The sequence below is a fragment of the Psammomys obesus genome, unplaced genomic scaffold, assembly GCF_907164565.1.
Source record: "Psammomys obesus unplaced genomic scaffold, mPsaObe1.curated_primary_1811, whole genome shotgun sequence".
Taxonomy (NCBI): domain Eukaryota; kingdom Metazoa; phylum Chordata; class Mammalia; order Rodentia; family Muridae; genus Psammomys; species Psammomys obesus.
The window spans coordinates 12194531-12208564 of record NW_026585644.1 but is presented as its reverse complement, the minus strand read 5'-3'; the positions used below and the strand labels follow the sequence as shown (position 1 = coordinate 12208564).

At 42.4% G+C, this 14034-nt stretch overlaps 1 protein-coding gene across 2 annotated transcripts in view; it reads right to left on the bottom strand.

Moving 5' to 3' along the window:
• Prkar2b (protein kinase cAMP-dependent type II regulatory subunit beta) overlaps window positions 1-14034 on the bottom strand; it is a 102018-nt gene that overhangs the window by 17529 nt on the left and 70455 nt on the right. For both annotated transcript variants that reach the window (XM_055624575.1, XM_055624584.1), the window contains exon 5: window positions 1018-1124. In XM_055624575.1, coding sequence (XP_055480550.1) covers window positions 1018-1124 — 107 coding nt within the window. The remainder of the gene's footprint in view (window positions 1-1017; window positions 1125-14034) is intronic.

Here is a 14034-nt window from a genome sequence, read left to right as displayed (position 1 = left end):
GGGGGGGGAGGGAGGGAGGGAGGGGGGGGGGAGGGAGGGAGGGAGGGAGGGAAGGACATGCACAGTTCATATAGGAAAGAATATAGAGCCAAGATTAGGAAAGGAAGCTTGGAAGAGTTCTAATTACCAGCTGATCACAATTCTACAGAGGTTCAAAGCTGTTAGTAGACCAGGTGGCAGACTGTGTTCCACACAAAACTGGGCAGCTGGGGACACCAACTGCCACAGAAACTACACAGGTGAAGAGACACCCCGCCCACGTGCTAAGCATGGCTTTAGGATCACCTATTCACCACACAGGCCATGCTGCTCTCTGGTGAAGTAAAGCACAGTTTAAGACTTCTGAAACTAGATTGTCGATACAAGTAAGTGCATATCCTTTATGTTTCATAAAGAATTTTTCTGTAAGTTCAAGTCCATGTAGCCCGGTCTACATAGCAGGTAAATACCAGGCCAGCCAGGGCTACAAGTGAAACTTTGTTTCAAAATACCAAAACAAAACATAACAAAACAACCTCTGAGACATTTTAAAAGACAAATACACTCTCCACACTCTCTGTAAGGACATATGAACTGCTAACTCTACTGACTAACAGCAGGGAAAGGGCTTCCTGCTTACCTTATGCCTTCTGGAGACCCTGAGTTCTTTTATGGTTCATAAGACCATTTTTAAAACGTGGCAATAACAAGTGAGCTATACCACCATATCTTACTCATATTCCCACTGTAACAGGCATCTATTACGTGGCAATACTATTGCTTTCTACCTCCCAGACAGAAGTCAGCAAATCAAGGCACATTAATGACCGGGAACACTCCTTCCATTTCTGTGAGTCTTTGCATGGCCCAGCAGAGCTTTGCTGTATATTCACAAGACACGTACAGTGCCTCTTATACAGCAGGGAGAGCGAAGAGAAACAACCGCTGTCAGTTAACCTGTCGGTTGTCATAGTAAATGCTAAGATTTTACACAGCAGGTTTTTTAAAACTTCAGTAGTAAAGCCAGATAAAACTTACCTATCAATGACGTAAAAGTTGTCACCATCATCACCTTGATCGATTACATGCTCCCCTTCTTTGACCAATTTTTCAAACATGGCATCTAATACTTGAGACATCTGCTCCTATTTTTTAAATAGACAAGATATCTTTATGTGTATCTAGAACATAGTTTCTCAACTAATCATATAATATTTATATATTTATGTGAAATATCATCATTACCATGAGTTTTGTCAGAAATATACCCAGCACAGCCTCCCTCATGACATACAATTGAGATGATTATTTATTCTCATATTCAGTATCTGAATGAAAGTAATGGTCGTCTAATTCAGAACGTTTGATACTATCACCACTTCACATGGAAAAGAACTACCAAAGTACAGCACGCTTTGAGAAAAAAACTAAACTAACTAGCGTGGTAAAGATCTTTCCAATTTCCATAACATATCTGTTCTTAAAACCTCCTACTACTCATGGCAAGAATTAGTAGAGGTTCCCTAAATAAGTGGTGAAATCACATCCTGACTTCAGTTTCACAGTTGGTGTCGATGCAGAAAACAAAACAGAACAAAATGCATATTGGCAGTGGAGTGGAGGGCAGCTCAACAAAAAGCAGAGCAAACCAACAACAAAATGACTGCAGCAAATACTCTCTCACTATCTTTTGTGTCATTACATTTCTCTTCAAAAACCAACCATCTACATGTCTAGGAAAGAGCTTTATGAATCATTAAAACTGCATTTAGCTGGGCATGGCGGTGCACACCTGTAATCCCAGCGCTCAGGGAGGCAGACACAGGTGGACCTCTGTGAGTTCAAGGCCAGCCTGGCCTACAAATAGAGTCCAAAACAGCCAATGCTACACAGAGAAACCCTGTCTTGAAAACACAAAACAAAACACTCTTCATTTAACATCATTGAGGACTAATGAGCACAATATGGAAAACATTCAGACGAAAGTTATGTGGTCCATCAGGGTGGGGCCCAAACCCAAAGCTGAACCAAGCCGAGTGGTTTAAAGGGGTCAGGTACTACCCCCCTATAAAGTCCCTCTAACCCAGACACAATGCTGAGCAGCCCAGACTTGACTCGACTTCCCAGACAAGGTATCAGCAAGAAATGGAACAACCTGGAGAGAGCTAGAACAGACACACCAAACACCAGTGCCCAGAAAGCAAGACCTTCATTTGCTAGGACACAGGCTCCCAGGTTGTAACAGCTGAGCTCACAGGCTGCCCTACTTCCACAGGGCTCTCCGTCAGCTTTGTGATGGCAGCCTTCACACAACCAACTGCAGCAGATGTCCCAGGAGCAGCGCAGAGCTTTTAGCCAGTGCCGCTTATCCACCCAGAGACGGGTCAGGATGACATCATACACACAGGCATAGAAAAGAGATCCTTACAATAAAAGACAAAAAACTAACATCATGACTGCTCTTTTTTTCCCTTTCAAGTCAACGTCTTCTTGATCGGTTTTAGGCCCCTGGGTTCCTCCACATTCCCTCAGCCTCCTGCGCTGTCAGCAATTCCCAGCACAGTGCTAGGTCCTTTAAGACTGAGAAGCGCTCAGTGATTCACCGACCCAAAGTCTGTGTTTACGTCAAAGTTTGTTCTTAGTGTTCCATATTCTACAGGTATGACAAATGTCAAATGACACACAGCCACCCAACCAAATTATTTTAAGTAAATAAAATAAGAAAGAATAACACCCAAACCACAAGGTCAACAAAGAAAGGTAAGAAGGTCTAGAGGAAACAGAGGAAAGGACGATGGGACAAGTTTTCAAGAACTCGAAGACAAGTTTTTCAGGATGAAAGGGAACGTTAAGGAGCCCTGTTAATCCAATGAACAAAACCGGGATCTCCTGTGACCACCAAGGTCCTAGGTCTAGAGATCCGAAGTGCTTCTGGGGAGGGGTGTATCTTGAGATAATTTTGAAAAGACACCCAACTTCTCTCAAAATAAAGAGAAATGTAAATTAAGATCAACGTAAGACGTCACTTCTCTCCCTCAGATGCAGACTCGAGGACAACGTGAGGAAGAGACATTCTCACTGGCGTCTGTAGAAAAGTACAAGTGGAATAAATGCCATGGCAATGCTTAGTAAGATCTCAAATGTGCCACCTCCACTCTGACCACTCCCCCTCCAGGAAGTCACTCTTTGGACATCTGTGAGGTGACACACGCTGCAGCACTTTCTGTGGCATCGCCCTAACAAAAGATTGGGAACAAAGGTGATGCTCGCCTATGAGTGCCGGGTAAACGCACTACGCCGTGTGCTTACACGTTCAGCCACTGTAAAAGCACATGTGGGAATTCTTCTACACCCACCTTCCAAGGGTGTCACTGGCAGGGGCAAGACGCTCAGGAAAGGTGCAACTGGAATGTGAAAACCTGCCATTAGAGGAACAGGCTGAGGGAGGGGCATTCCGATGAGAGAAAAGCCCCACCTGCATCACACTGGTCAGGTGCAGAGGCCAGGATGGGGACTGCGGGGTTTCGTGGAGGTTTCAGCAGAATAAAGACCTGCGTAGGAAGGAGGGCTGTGAAGCAATCATGGAACTGTTCCGCTAAAACTGTGCTCCGCAGCTGCAGGCTGCGTTGAAATGCGGACGTCCCACGCTCGGCACTGCTTTTCAAACTGCTGGGTGCAGGCCTTCATGAAGAGGGACTTCAGTCTGCAAGGCAGCTGATTTAAACTTCATTCTCCAAGTAGGTTTTGGCACTACATTTTAATATTCATGTTTAGAGTACAAACTAATGGTGTCACCTGGAACTTTCTATAGCACCATGATCTGTTTGAATCTGCTCTCCTTCCCACTGACTTTCTTCCCTCTGCTCCTTGGCCCCATGACTGGCTGGTTCCTTTCCATCTCCCAGTCTTCTCTGCTTTCATTCTTTTACTCTCTCTTTGCCCCTCTCCTTTAAGATATGTTCATCTTCCCTCTGAGTCCCCTTTCTAGCCTGCCCCCTGACAAACACATGGAAACTAGAAGTATTTGGGTTGGTTTATATATCACCAAATATAACGATTTCCAGTTTTATCTGTTTTCCTGCAAATGTCATTATCTAGTTCTTTACAACAGCTAGTAAATTATAAAGTTAATGGAAATTAGCATGTCTGAATATTAGTACAAGGAGATTTTATTATTTCCCAGAGGAGTTGTAGCTTCGGAGCCAACAGTGAGGGATGCAGAGATTCCCCCACACTTGGACAAGCCTCCCCCAGTGTCACCAGCTCCCACCAGGGAGTTCCATTTGCTGCTCTGGACCTACACAGACACGCCGTTACCACTCAGTCAAGTTACAAGTAAGATGACACAGCTACAGTCCTGCTGCCCCAGTAAGACTCTGGCCCCAGCTGCTCATCCTTCCTGCTCCTTAACTCCTGGTTACCACTGAGTTCATTCTACTGACGCCATCATTTCCTATTATGAATGTCTGACAGATTCAGGTAGGTCTAGCCTTTTCAGACTGGCTTCTTTTACTTAGTAATATGTATGTTTCCTCCATGTCTTTTCAGAGGCTTCACAGATCATTTTATTTTTACTACATAATACTCCGGTGCCGAATGTTCCATAGTTTATCCATTCATCCACTGAAGAACGTCTGGTGGCTTCCACCATGGGGGCAATTATAAATAAAGCTATGAACAACTGTATCCTGGTTTTTGTGTGAACATTAAGTTTTTTGCTCTTGTGGGTAAATAAGGAGGAGCACTAGAGTTGGAGTAAAAGCAAGTAAGTGTGGTAGGATACCACCAATCCACTTCCAAAGTGACTAAGCCACTTTGAGTCCTCACCAGTAACGAGCCAGAGTTCCTGCTGCTCCATACCAGCATTTGGTGGTATCAGTGTTCTAGATTTTGGTGATTCTGACAGTGTACAGTAGCTCACTGTTTTGATTTTGATGACATAGGGCACTGAGCATATGAGGTTCCAAAATATTTTCATTAATCCTAAAGGAAACCTTGTGTCCATTAAGCAGTCATTTGCTACTTTTATGGCATCCTAACTCCTTTTATACCATGAATCTATTTCTCTCTCTATATATGTATTTTTTTCTGAATATTTCAATATAATAGAATGATATGTTTATATGCTTTCTTGTATCTAGCTTATTTCACTTAGCATAATGTCTTCAAAGTGTATCCCCATTGTAACAGACAATATGCATTTCCCCTACTGAACAATATTCCATGTATGTGACACCACAACTTTACCAGTCTTGATATAATTTTCAATTAGGTTGTTACTTACTGTTAAGTTTTTTAAAAAAATATTAATATATTTGTTTAACTGTTTTTTATCAGGTGTATCTTTGGCAATTATTTTCTTTCTGCTTATGGCTTGTTTTTTTAATTCTGTTGACAGCATCATCTATACTCTGGAAACTGTCAAGTAGGGTCTCACTATATAGCCACACATGTCCTTTACCTCATGCTCCTCCTGCCTGAGCTTCCTAAGTACTAGGAATACAGGACCGGAGTGCTACACTTGGTCTTTAAAATGTTTAAGTTTAATGAAGTTCAGCTTATTGCTTCTTTCATATACTGAACTTTTGGTGTCCTATCTAAATAGTCGTCGAATTCTACATATCTATGATTTTTAAGAGTTCCTAACATTTCACACTGAGGTTTCTGATCCATGCGGAGTTAATTTTTGTGAGGGATATATAACCTGTCTAGATTCTTTGCATGTGGCATCCATTTGTTCCAGCACCACCTGTTGCCTTTGCTCCTCTGACCCGTTGATTCACATGGCACTATTCCTGGGTTCTATTCAGTTTCACAACTCAACTGATTCATTTCTTGCCAGTATTGCTGTAGTATCTTATACTAAGTGTTAAAGTCACTGTTAATTCACTGACCGGCTTTCAACACTGTATAACCTTTTCTGGGACTTTGTCTCTCCAGATTTATTTATTTTAGATGTAAATTGTAGAATCAGTTTACTTGGCTAGAAAGATGTCTCAATGGACAGAGGCACTTGCACATAGGCCTGATGACCTGAGTTTGACCCCCAGTTCCATACTATAGTGGATATTTAGATTGTTTCTAGCTACTGTGGACAATGTTGTTATGAATATTTGTGTTCTAGTACTTGTCTCAACCAGTATTTGAGCTCAATTCTATTGAATGTCTAGGAGAGGAATTTCTGAGCTGCACAGTACCTCTACGTTTAACTTTGAGGAATTACCAAGTGATATTCCACAGGAGCTGGGCCACTTAGTCACTTCCTACTAGCAACGTGTGAGAGTTCTACATTTGTTGTTGTTGTTACTTAATTATAGGCATGCTATGAAGATGAAGTATTGTTTTATTTGGCCTTGATTTGCATTTTCTTCAAGATCAACCACACGAGGAATCTCTTTATCTGCTTGCCTGTCATTTGTCTTCTCAGGAGAAAGCTACTGAAGACATGGCATAGCTTAGTTATGAAACATGATGAGATCAAGGTGGCATGGACCTAGAAACTTCATCCCCACCAGCTAGCTTTCACAGTGCTGGCGGGTGCTATGCAAGTACTAGAAGTGGACAGTAATCACCAATTATACCCTGATGTGGACTCCCCCAAGCTACAATAGCCCACCCAAAGACATGCCTATGAAGTAACCAACCACTTTCTGATTGGATTTAAATCTCATTCCACAATATGAAGCCCTACCTGGTATCATTGCTGGGCCAAGAACTAATGGCTACATAAGTCATAAGCCCCAAGGGAGAACATACTACTATTGTGCTTCAAAATGGCCATAGTATTAAACTAACTGTAATATAGAGCAATCCACAGAGCACCTCTCCTCTGAGAAGCTTCCATGTGCAGTAGATGATGACAGACAGAGAGGCCTATAACCAGCCAAGGTGCATACTCGGCACTAAAAGGCCTATGTAGCCTGTACCACCCCAAGGCTCAGGGATCACTACGGAAGAATATAAAAGCCAGAGGCAGTGACTCAGCAGTGACACAGCAGGGCAGCCTCAGAGATGAACTTACAGCACACGCAAAAAACCTGTGCAAACCCAGAGAAAATGCCAGCGTAGACAGGGCAGTTGGGCTCACAATCAAACCACTAGATGCACACTGACTGGCAACTGTTAGATCCTGGGAAGGGAGGATCAGCTTTCTCTAAGAGCACAGCCTGCTCAGCAGAACATGTTCCAGAATACTACACAGTCAGGAATATTTGCGGCAGGAAAACTGGTCTTAAAAAGTTGGTTTGTTCTGACACAAAGTTATGTGGCTTAGGGAAAGGAGGGTGGATCTGGGAAGAGTTGAAGGGTGAATGTGATTAAAACACATCGTGTAGGGAGCTTGAAACTCTCAAAGAGCCACAAAGGACATAAAGTACCTTGGTGCAACTCTAATTCAGCAAGACAAAGACTTGTATGAAAAAAACTTCCAGTCTCTGAAGAGAGAAATAGAAGAAGATATCAGAAGATGGAAAGATCTCCCATGCTCATGGGTTAGCAGGATTAATATAGTAAAAATGGTCATCTCACCAAAAGCAATCTACAGATTCAATGCAATTCCCATCAAATTACCAACACAATTCTTTACAGACCTTGAAAGAAAAATTCTCAACTTTTTATGGAATAACAAGAAACCCAGAATCATTAAAAAAAAAATCCTCTACAATAAAAGATCTTCTGCAGGTATCTCCATCTCTGAACTCAAGCTGTGTTACAGAGCAACAGTAATAAAAACTGCATGGTACTGGCAGAGAAACAGAATGGTGGATCAATGAAATCGAATAGAAGACCCAGAAATAAATGCACACACTTACGGACACATGATTTTTGAAAAAAGATGCCAAAACCATACAATGGAAAAAAGATAGCATCTTCAACAAATGGTGCTGGTCTAACTGGAAGTCTACATGTAAAAAATTGCAAATAGATCCATACTTATCACCCTGCACAAAACTAAAATCCAAGTGGATCAAAGACCTCAATATAAAACCAGACACTTTTCTAAACCTTTTAGAAGAAAAAGTGGGGAAGAGCCTTGAGCTCATTGGCACAGGAGACAACTTCCTGAAAAGAACACCAACAGCACAGGCTCTAAGATCAATAATCAATAAAAATAGGACCTCTTGAAACGGAAACCTTCTGTAAAGCAAAGGACACTGTTGTCAGAACAAAATGACAGCCTACAGACTGGGAAAGGATCTTCACCAACCCTATATCTAACAGAGGAATAATATCCAGAATATATACAGAACTTAAGAAGTTAAACACCAACAAATCAAGTAACCCAATTAAGAAAATGGGGTACAGAGCTAAACAGAGAACTCTCAATAGAGGAATATCGAATGGCAGAGAAACACTTAAAGAAATGCTCAATATCCTTAGTCATCAGGGAAATGCAAATCAAAAGGACTCTGAGATTTCACCTTACACCCATCAGAATGGCTAAGATCAAAAACTCAAGTGACAACATAGGCTGGAGAGGATGTACTCCATTGCTGGAGGGAATGTAAACTTGTACAAGCACTTTGGAAATCAATCTGGCGCTTTCTCAGACAATTAGGAATAGTGCTACCTCAAGATCCAGCTATACCACTGCTAGGCATATATCCAAAAGAGGCTCAAGTATTCAATAAGGACATTTGCTCAACCATGTTTGTAGCAGCTTTATTTGTAATTGCCAGAAGCTGGAAACAACCCAGATGCCCCTCAGTTGAGGAGTGGATACAGAAATTGTGGTACATTTACACAATGGAATACTACTCAGAAATTAAAAACAAGGAAATCATGAAATTTGCAGGCAAATGGTAGGAACTGGAAAAGATCATCCTGAGTGAGGTATCCCAGAAGCAGAAAGACACACATGGTATATAGTCACTTATAAGTGGATATTAGACATATAATATAGGATAATCATACTAAAATCTGTACACCTAAGGAAGCTAATCAAAGAGGACCCTGAATAAGATGCTCAATCCTCATTCAGAAAGGCAAAGGGGATGGACATCAGAAGAGGGAGGAAATAGGGAACAGGACAGGAGCCTACCACAGAGAGCCTCTGAAAGACTCTACCCAGCAGGGTATCAAAGCAGATACTGAGACTCATAGCCAAACTCTGGGCAGAGTGCAAGGAATCTGAAAGAAGGGAGAGATAGAAAGATCTGGAAGGGGCAGGAGCTCCACAAGGAGAGCAACAGAACCAAAAAATCTGGAAACAGGGGTCTTCTGTGAGACTGATACTCCAAACAAGGACCATCCATGGAAGTAACCTAGAATCCCTGTACAGATGTAGCCCATGGCAGCTCAGTGTCCAGTAATGGGAACAGGGACTGTCTCTGACATGAACTGATTGGCCTGCTCTTTGATCACCTTCCCCTGAGGGGGGAGCAGCCTTACCAGGCCACAGAGGAAGACAATGCAGCCAGTCCTGATGAGGCCTGATAGACTAGGGTCAGATGGAAGGGGAGGAGGACTTCCCCTATCATTGAACTGGGGAGGGAAATAGGAGAAGAAATGGGAGGGAGGATGGGATTGGAAGGGTGTGGGAAGGGGGCTAACCTGTAATTAATAAAAATAAACTAAAAATTAAAACAAAGTTCAAAAGTAGAAAGCAGAGGCAAGCAGATCTCTGAGTTCAAAGCCAGCCTTGTCTACAGAGTAAGTCCAGGATAGCCAAGGCTACACACACACACACACACACACACACACACACAAACACACACACAAAAAAACCAAACAAACAAAAAACTCCACAACAAACAAACAAACAAACAAACAAACAAAAACCCAAAACAAACAACAACAAAAAAGCTCTGGAAAAACCAAAAGGAAAAAAAAAAAGTTAGAGGTATGATATCTAATACATTAAGTAAGAAAAGAACAGAGTAAAGCACTGAACAAATATTGCTGCCACTACAATTTTAAAAAGAATATATTTGTATATGCACCACACAGTCTTGGGAAACCAACATGATAATATAAAAGACCCCATTTACTGAGAAACGCGGTGATGGAGGACAGAGTTGTAGGGAAGTTTCTTTTCATTAACTTTTAATCATGTGCATTTTGATAAATTTATTTGTAGTAATTAAAATTTCTTAATTAAAAAAAAAACTTCTATACAGAGAACAAAATTTTGAATCTCCTCATGAACTAAGAGAAGCATAAGGAAATGACGGAGATAAGTTTGCAAGTGGTTTTCATTTCTTCCTCGTCACGGATGAGCTCTAGCTCCTATTCATGGGCAGCAGCCAAGGCTGAAGATGGAGCCAGGATGGATAAAGCAGAGATTTCCTGACATGGTGCTAATTAGCCCCACGGGGACCTTTTACCCAAATGTGTTCATCAACTTCAGGTAACATATGGTCACCTATCAAAATCTTGAAGGTTAATTAAATGGCTTACTAATACTGTATTTTACTTGTTATTTATGATTTGGTTCTTTTAGGGCAGGTAGAGGAAAAATATTAGCTCTATTGATTAGTTCTCACTCTAAATGTCAAATAAAGAAAAATCAAATAAATTGCTACAGTAAAATTTTTGGTTATATTAGAATTACTTCCATTTTAAGTGACTTTTAAATTATCAAGCTACAGGACTCATATAAGTAGCTGAAAAATTCCTAATAAAATAGAGAAATGTGCTTTTAAACTTTTTTTTCTACATGACAGGTGTCTGCTCTAGTCAATCAAAATCTAATTTCCCCATAATTATGCACAGAGTGATAAGAACTCGGGAGAGCTTTGCCACACAGAGGCGTATGACGCGCTGACAGCCACTGCGGGAAGCGCACATCTACTCAAGGAGTGTGATTCAAGACTGAGCTCGGTAAGGCCCTGACTCACGTAGGCAGCCACAATTTACTCTGCATTCATGGAAGAGCCTCCCCTATAGCACAGGAAAATTGTTCTGGTTAGCCTCGATTAGATATATTTCAGGAGGAAATGACCTACTGGGTTGATCATTAAAATATTCATGAAAAGAGTATCTTCAAAGACATTAATAATTAGGAAATCTGTGCCCCAATATATAAATATACAGTACTCCAAGGGAGGAGAATGTGCTGAGGTCTGGGAAGTGTGAAAATTTCAAACAATGACTTCAGGAAAGTCAAGTGAGACAGTAGCTACAAAGCCAACATTATTCTTTGCCCTAATTGTTGTTTCCCCTCCTTCTTTGGACTTTTCCTAGTTCCAGCGAGGTACTGCATTTACAGTCACTGCAGCTGGACACTGGCAGTCATCCTAGATGCTCCTGCAGGTCCCAGTTAGACCAACTGTCAGTTCCAAGGCCTGGTAACCCTGCAGGTGGAGCAGGCACCCTTTTCTGCTCGTCCCTCTCCCCTCCTTACTTGAGGCCTGGTTCTCTCCCCTAGATCACGGTATGGTTTCCATTGTGGGCTCCATTCTTTTGTCCAGGTCCCTCTACTCATTCCCTCTCTAATTTCCAAAGGGAACATCTAGACCGTTAAGACTCCAAACACTGTCCCTACTATGTTCAGGATGCCGCATATGAAGAGACAAAAAGAGCATAAGGGCTGGAGGCCGGGAGGAGTGCTAGGAAATGCTATCCTCCGCACAGAACATAGCTGTTACACATATAAGCTCACAGCAGCCGCGGCTAGCTGTGCAAGTCATGTACAGACAAGCTATTGGAGTTGGTGACTCCTGGAGGAATGGTCACTTTTTCTTTGGGGGATATGGCCACTGGAAGGTTCCCTCATGTCCCAGTTGATAAGCCCACACCCATGAGTATAAAGGCAGTACTAACTTGTCTCAATGAGCAGAAAGAAAGAGAAAGGAAAAGGAAAGAAGGAAGAGAGGAAGAAAAGCATACAAAGAGTAAATGTTTAAGTTTGTTTTGTTTTGTTTTGTTTTTAATTTCTATGTCATCCATCTTGAAGGATCTGAGAGGGGAGGAAGAGAAAAAATGTCAAGCTGGCATGAGCTCAAATTCAAAACAAACTTTGAGTGATGATGGCCCACCCAGTCAGTCCTGTGTTCCCAGCAGGTGGGAGGCTGCACAGATGACCTGACTTTGAGGTCAGACGTGGCCATACAGAAACAGCCTATCTCAAAACAACGGATATTTAAAAAAAAAAAAAAAAAGGCTTGCTCTTTCCCTATGAAATAATCAGCAATGACAATTCATGATTTTGGTGCTATTTCTCCCCAACCCATGAACTGGCATTTACATCACACATTGAAGACTTTTTAGCAGGACAGGAAAAGTTTTTTTTCTGTTTATAATCCTGTTTATAAGAGCTCATTTAACTCTGCGTGGGGGCTCAGACCCCTTGTCCCTGTTACTTAGGAGGCTGAGGTTAGAGGGGCAACCAACTACATGTCCAAAGCCTGTATGGGCTACAGAGCAAGGTGAAGCTCAGTCTGGGTAACTTGGTACATGAGACCCAGTCTCAAAATACAAAGTCAAAGGTGGACTGGGGATGTAAGCCCAATGCCGGAGCTCCTACCCAGCATGCACCAGGCCAAAAGAAAGAGAAAGGAGAAGGGAGGAGAGGGGAGAGGAGAGGAGGAGAGAAGAAAGAGGAATTCATCAACAGTAAAAGGAAGTGGGCACCGGGGAGATGGCTCAGTTGGTAAAATGCTTGCCTTATAAACTTGAGGGCCTGAGTTCAGTCCCCAAAGTTTACATTAAAAGGAGGAAGAGGTGGAAAGCATTTGTAAGATCAGGGCTGAGGGGGCAGACAGGAAAATCCCTGGGGCTCACAGGCCAGCCTAGCCTACGTGGTGAGCGCCAGATTAAAGACCTCTGAGGTTAGGTTAGGAAGCCTCTGGCTTCCATGTGTGCCCTCATACCCATGTAGGAACTCACACCCACCCCTGCGCATCTGCACATAAGCAAACATAGATACACACACAGATAAAATGGCAAAAAAATATCAATTTAAATTTAATAAGGGTTAGAGCAGACAATATCCCAGGAACATTAGGTTGGGCATACTAAGAACCACTACAAGTCCTTTGCTCACACTCCAGAACTAGGTTCCTTGGAGTTCCCCCACACCTTCAATGACTCAGCGCCAGCAGCACCACCACGATCAGCCATCATCAACCTTAGTGCATACTCCATACCCCCATAAAGCCAGCCAGCATGGCCTGTCTCTGTCTCCGTCCCCACTCAAAGGCAGCCATTTTGCACCCTTATGCCCCCCCCACAATATAAATCTCGGTGGAGGTTTGTTGCCTAGTGTGATTTTTGTAGTATTCCTTCCCCCGCCCCTACTCCCATCTCCGAGATACTCTTTCAACTCAAAACGCTATTTCATTCGATGGTTTAAAAAAAAGCAGGCAATTGAGACAGAACATGGCTGGTCTCATCCATTGTCACACCTTGCCCTAATCTTCTCACTCCGAGTATGTAGTGGGCAAGAAGCAGAAGCACCACTGGGCACCTTGAAGAGCACAGCTCTCAGGACCTACTGGACCAGGATTTCCACACTTCCTAAGAGCCCCTGATGACACACAGCCGTATTAAGACTTGGAAGGCTCTGTTCACAGTGACTTCTGAGTTCTCCCATGTAAGAACTGCAGGATCCTGAATGGAAGCCCAGGCCTAAACATACATGACCCAGGGATGCAAACATGGGTTAATGGACTGAGTGAGCAGACAGGCTCAGGCTGAACAGATGAATCCACACCAGAAGAGCAGAACTGCAGGCAAGGGTCACTGTCCCTTTTTTTTAGCTACACTTGTTTGTTTTTACTAACTTTCAAGTGGGTTAAATCCTTTTTATTCTGAACAACTTTATATGTGCATATAAGGAACTCTGGCGATATTCATCCCCATCACCCTCCCTTACTTCCCTCACCCTGAGCTTCTTCCAGACAAGCTCCCCTCCTGTTTTCTTTTCTTTTTGCTAAGTGACCCACTGAGTTTAATTCAGGTTATTTACATAAGCATGGGGTGGCTACACATCTGGAAAAAATGCCCTTCTCTTGAAGCAATCAAAAATTACAGTAGGTTTTAATGAGACTTTATTTAGACCGCCTCTATCTATCTATCTATCTATCTATCTATCTATCTATCTATCTATCTATC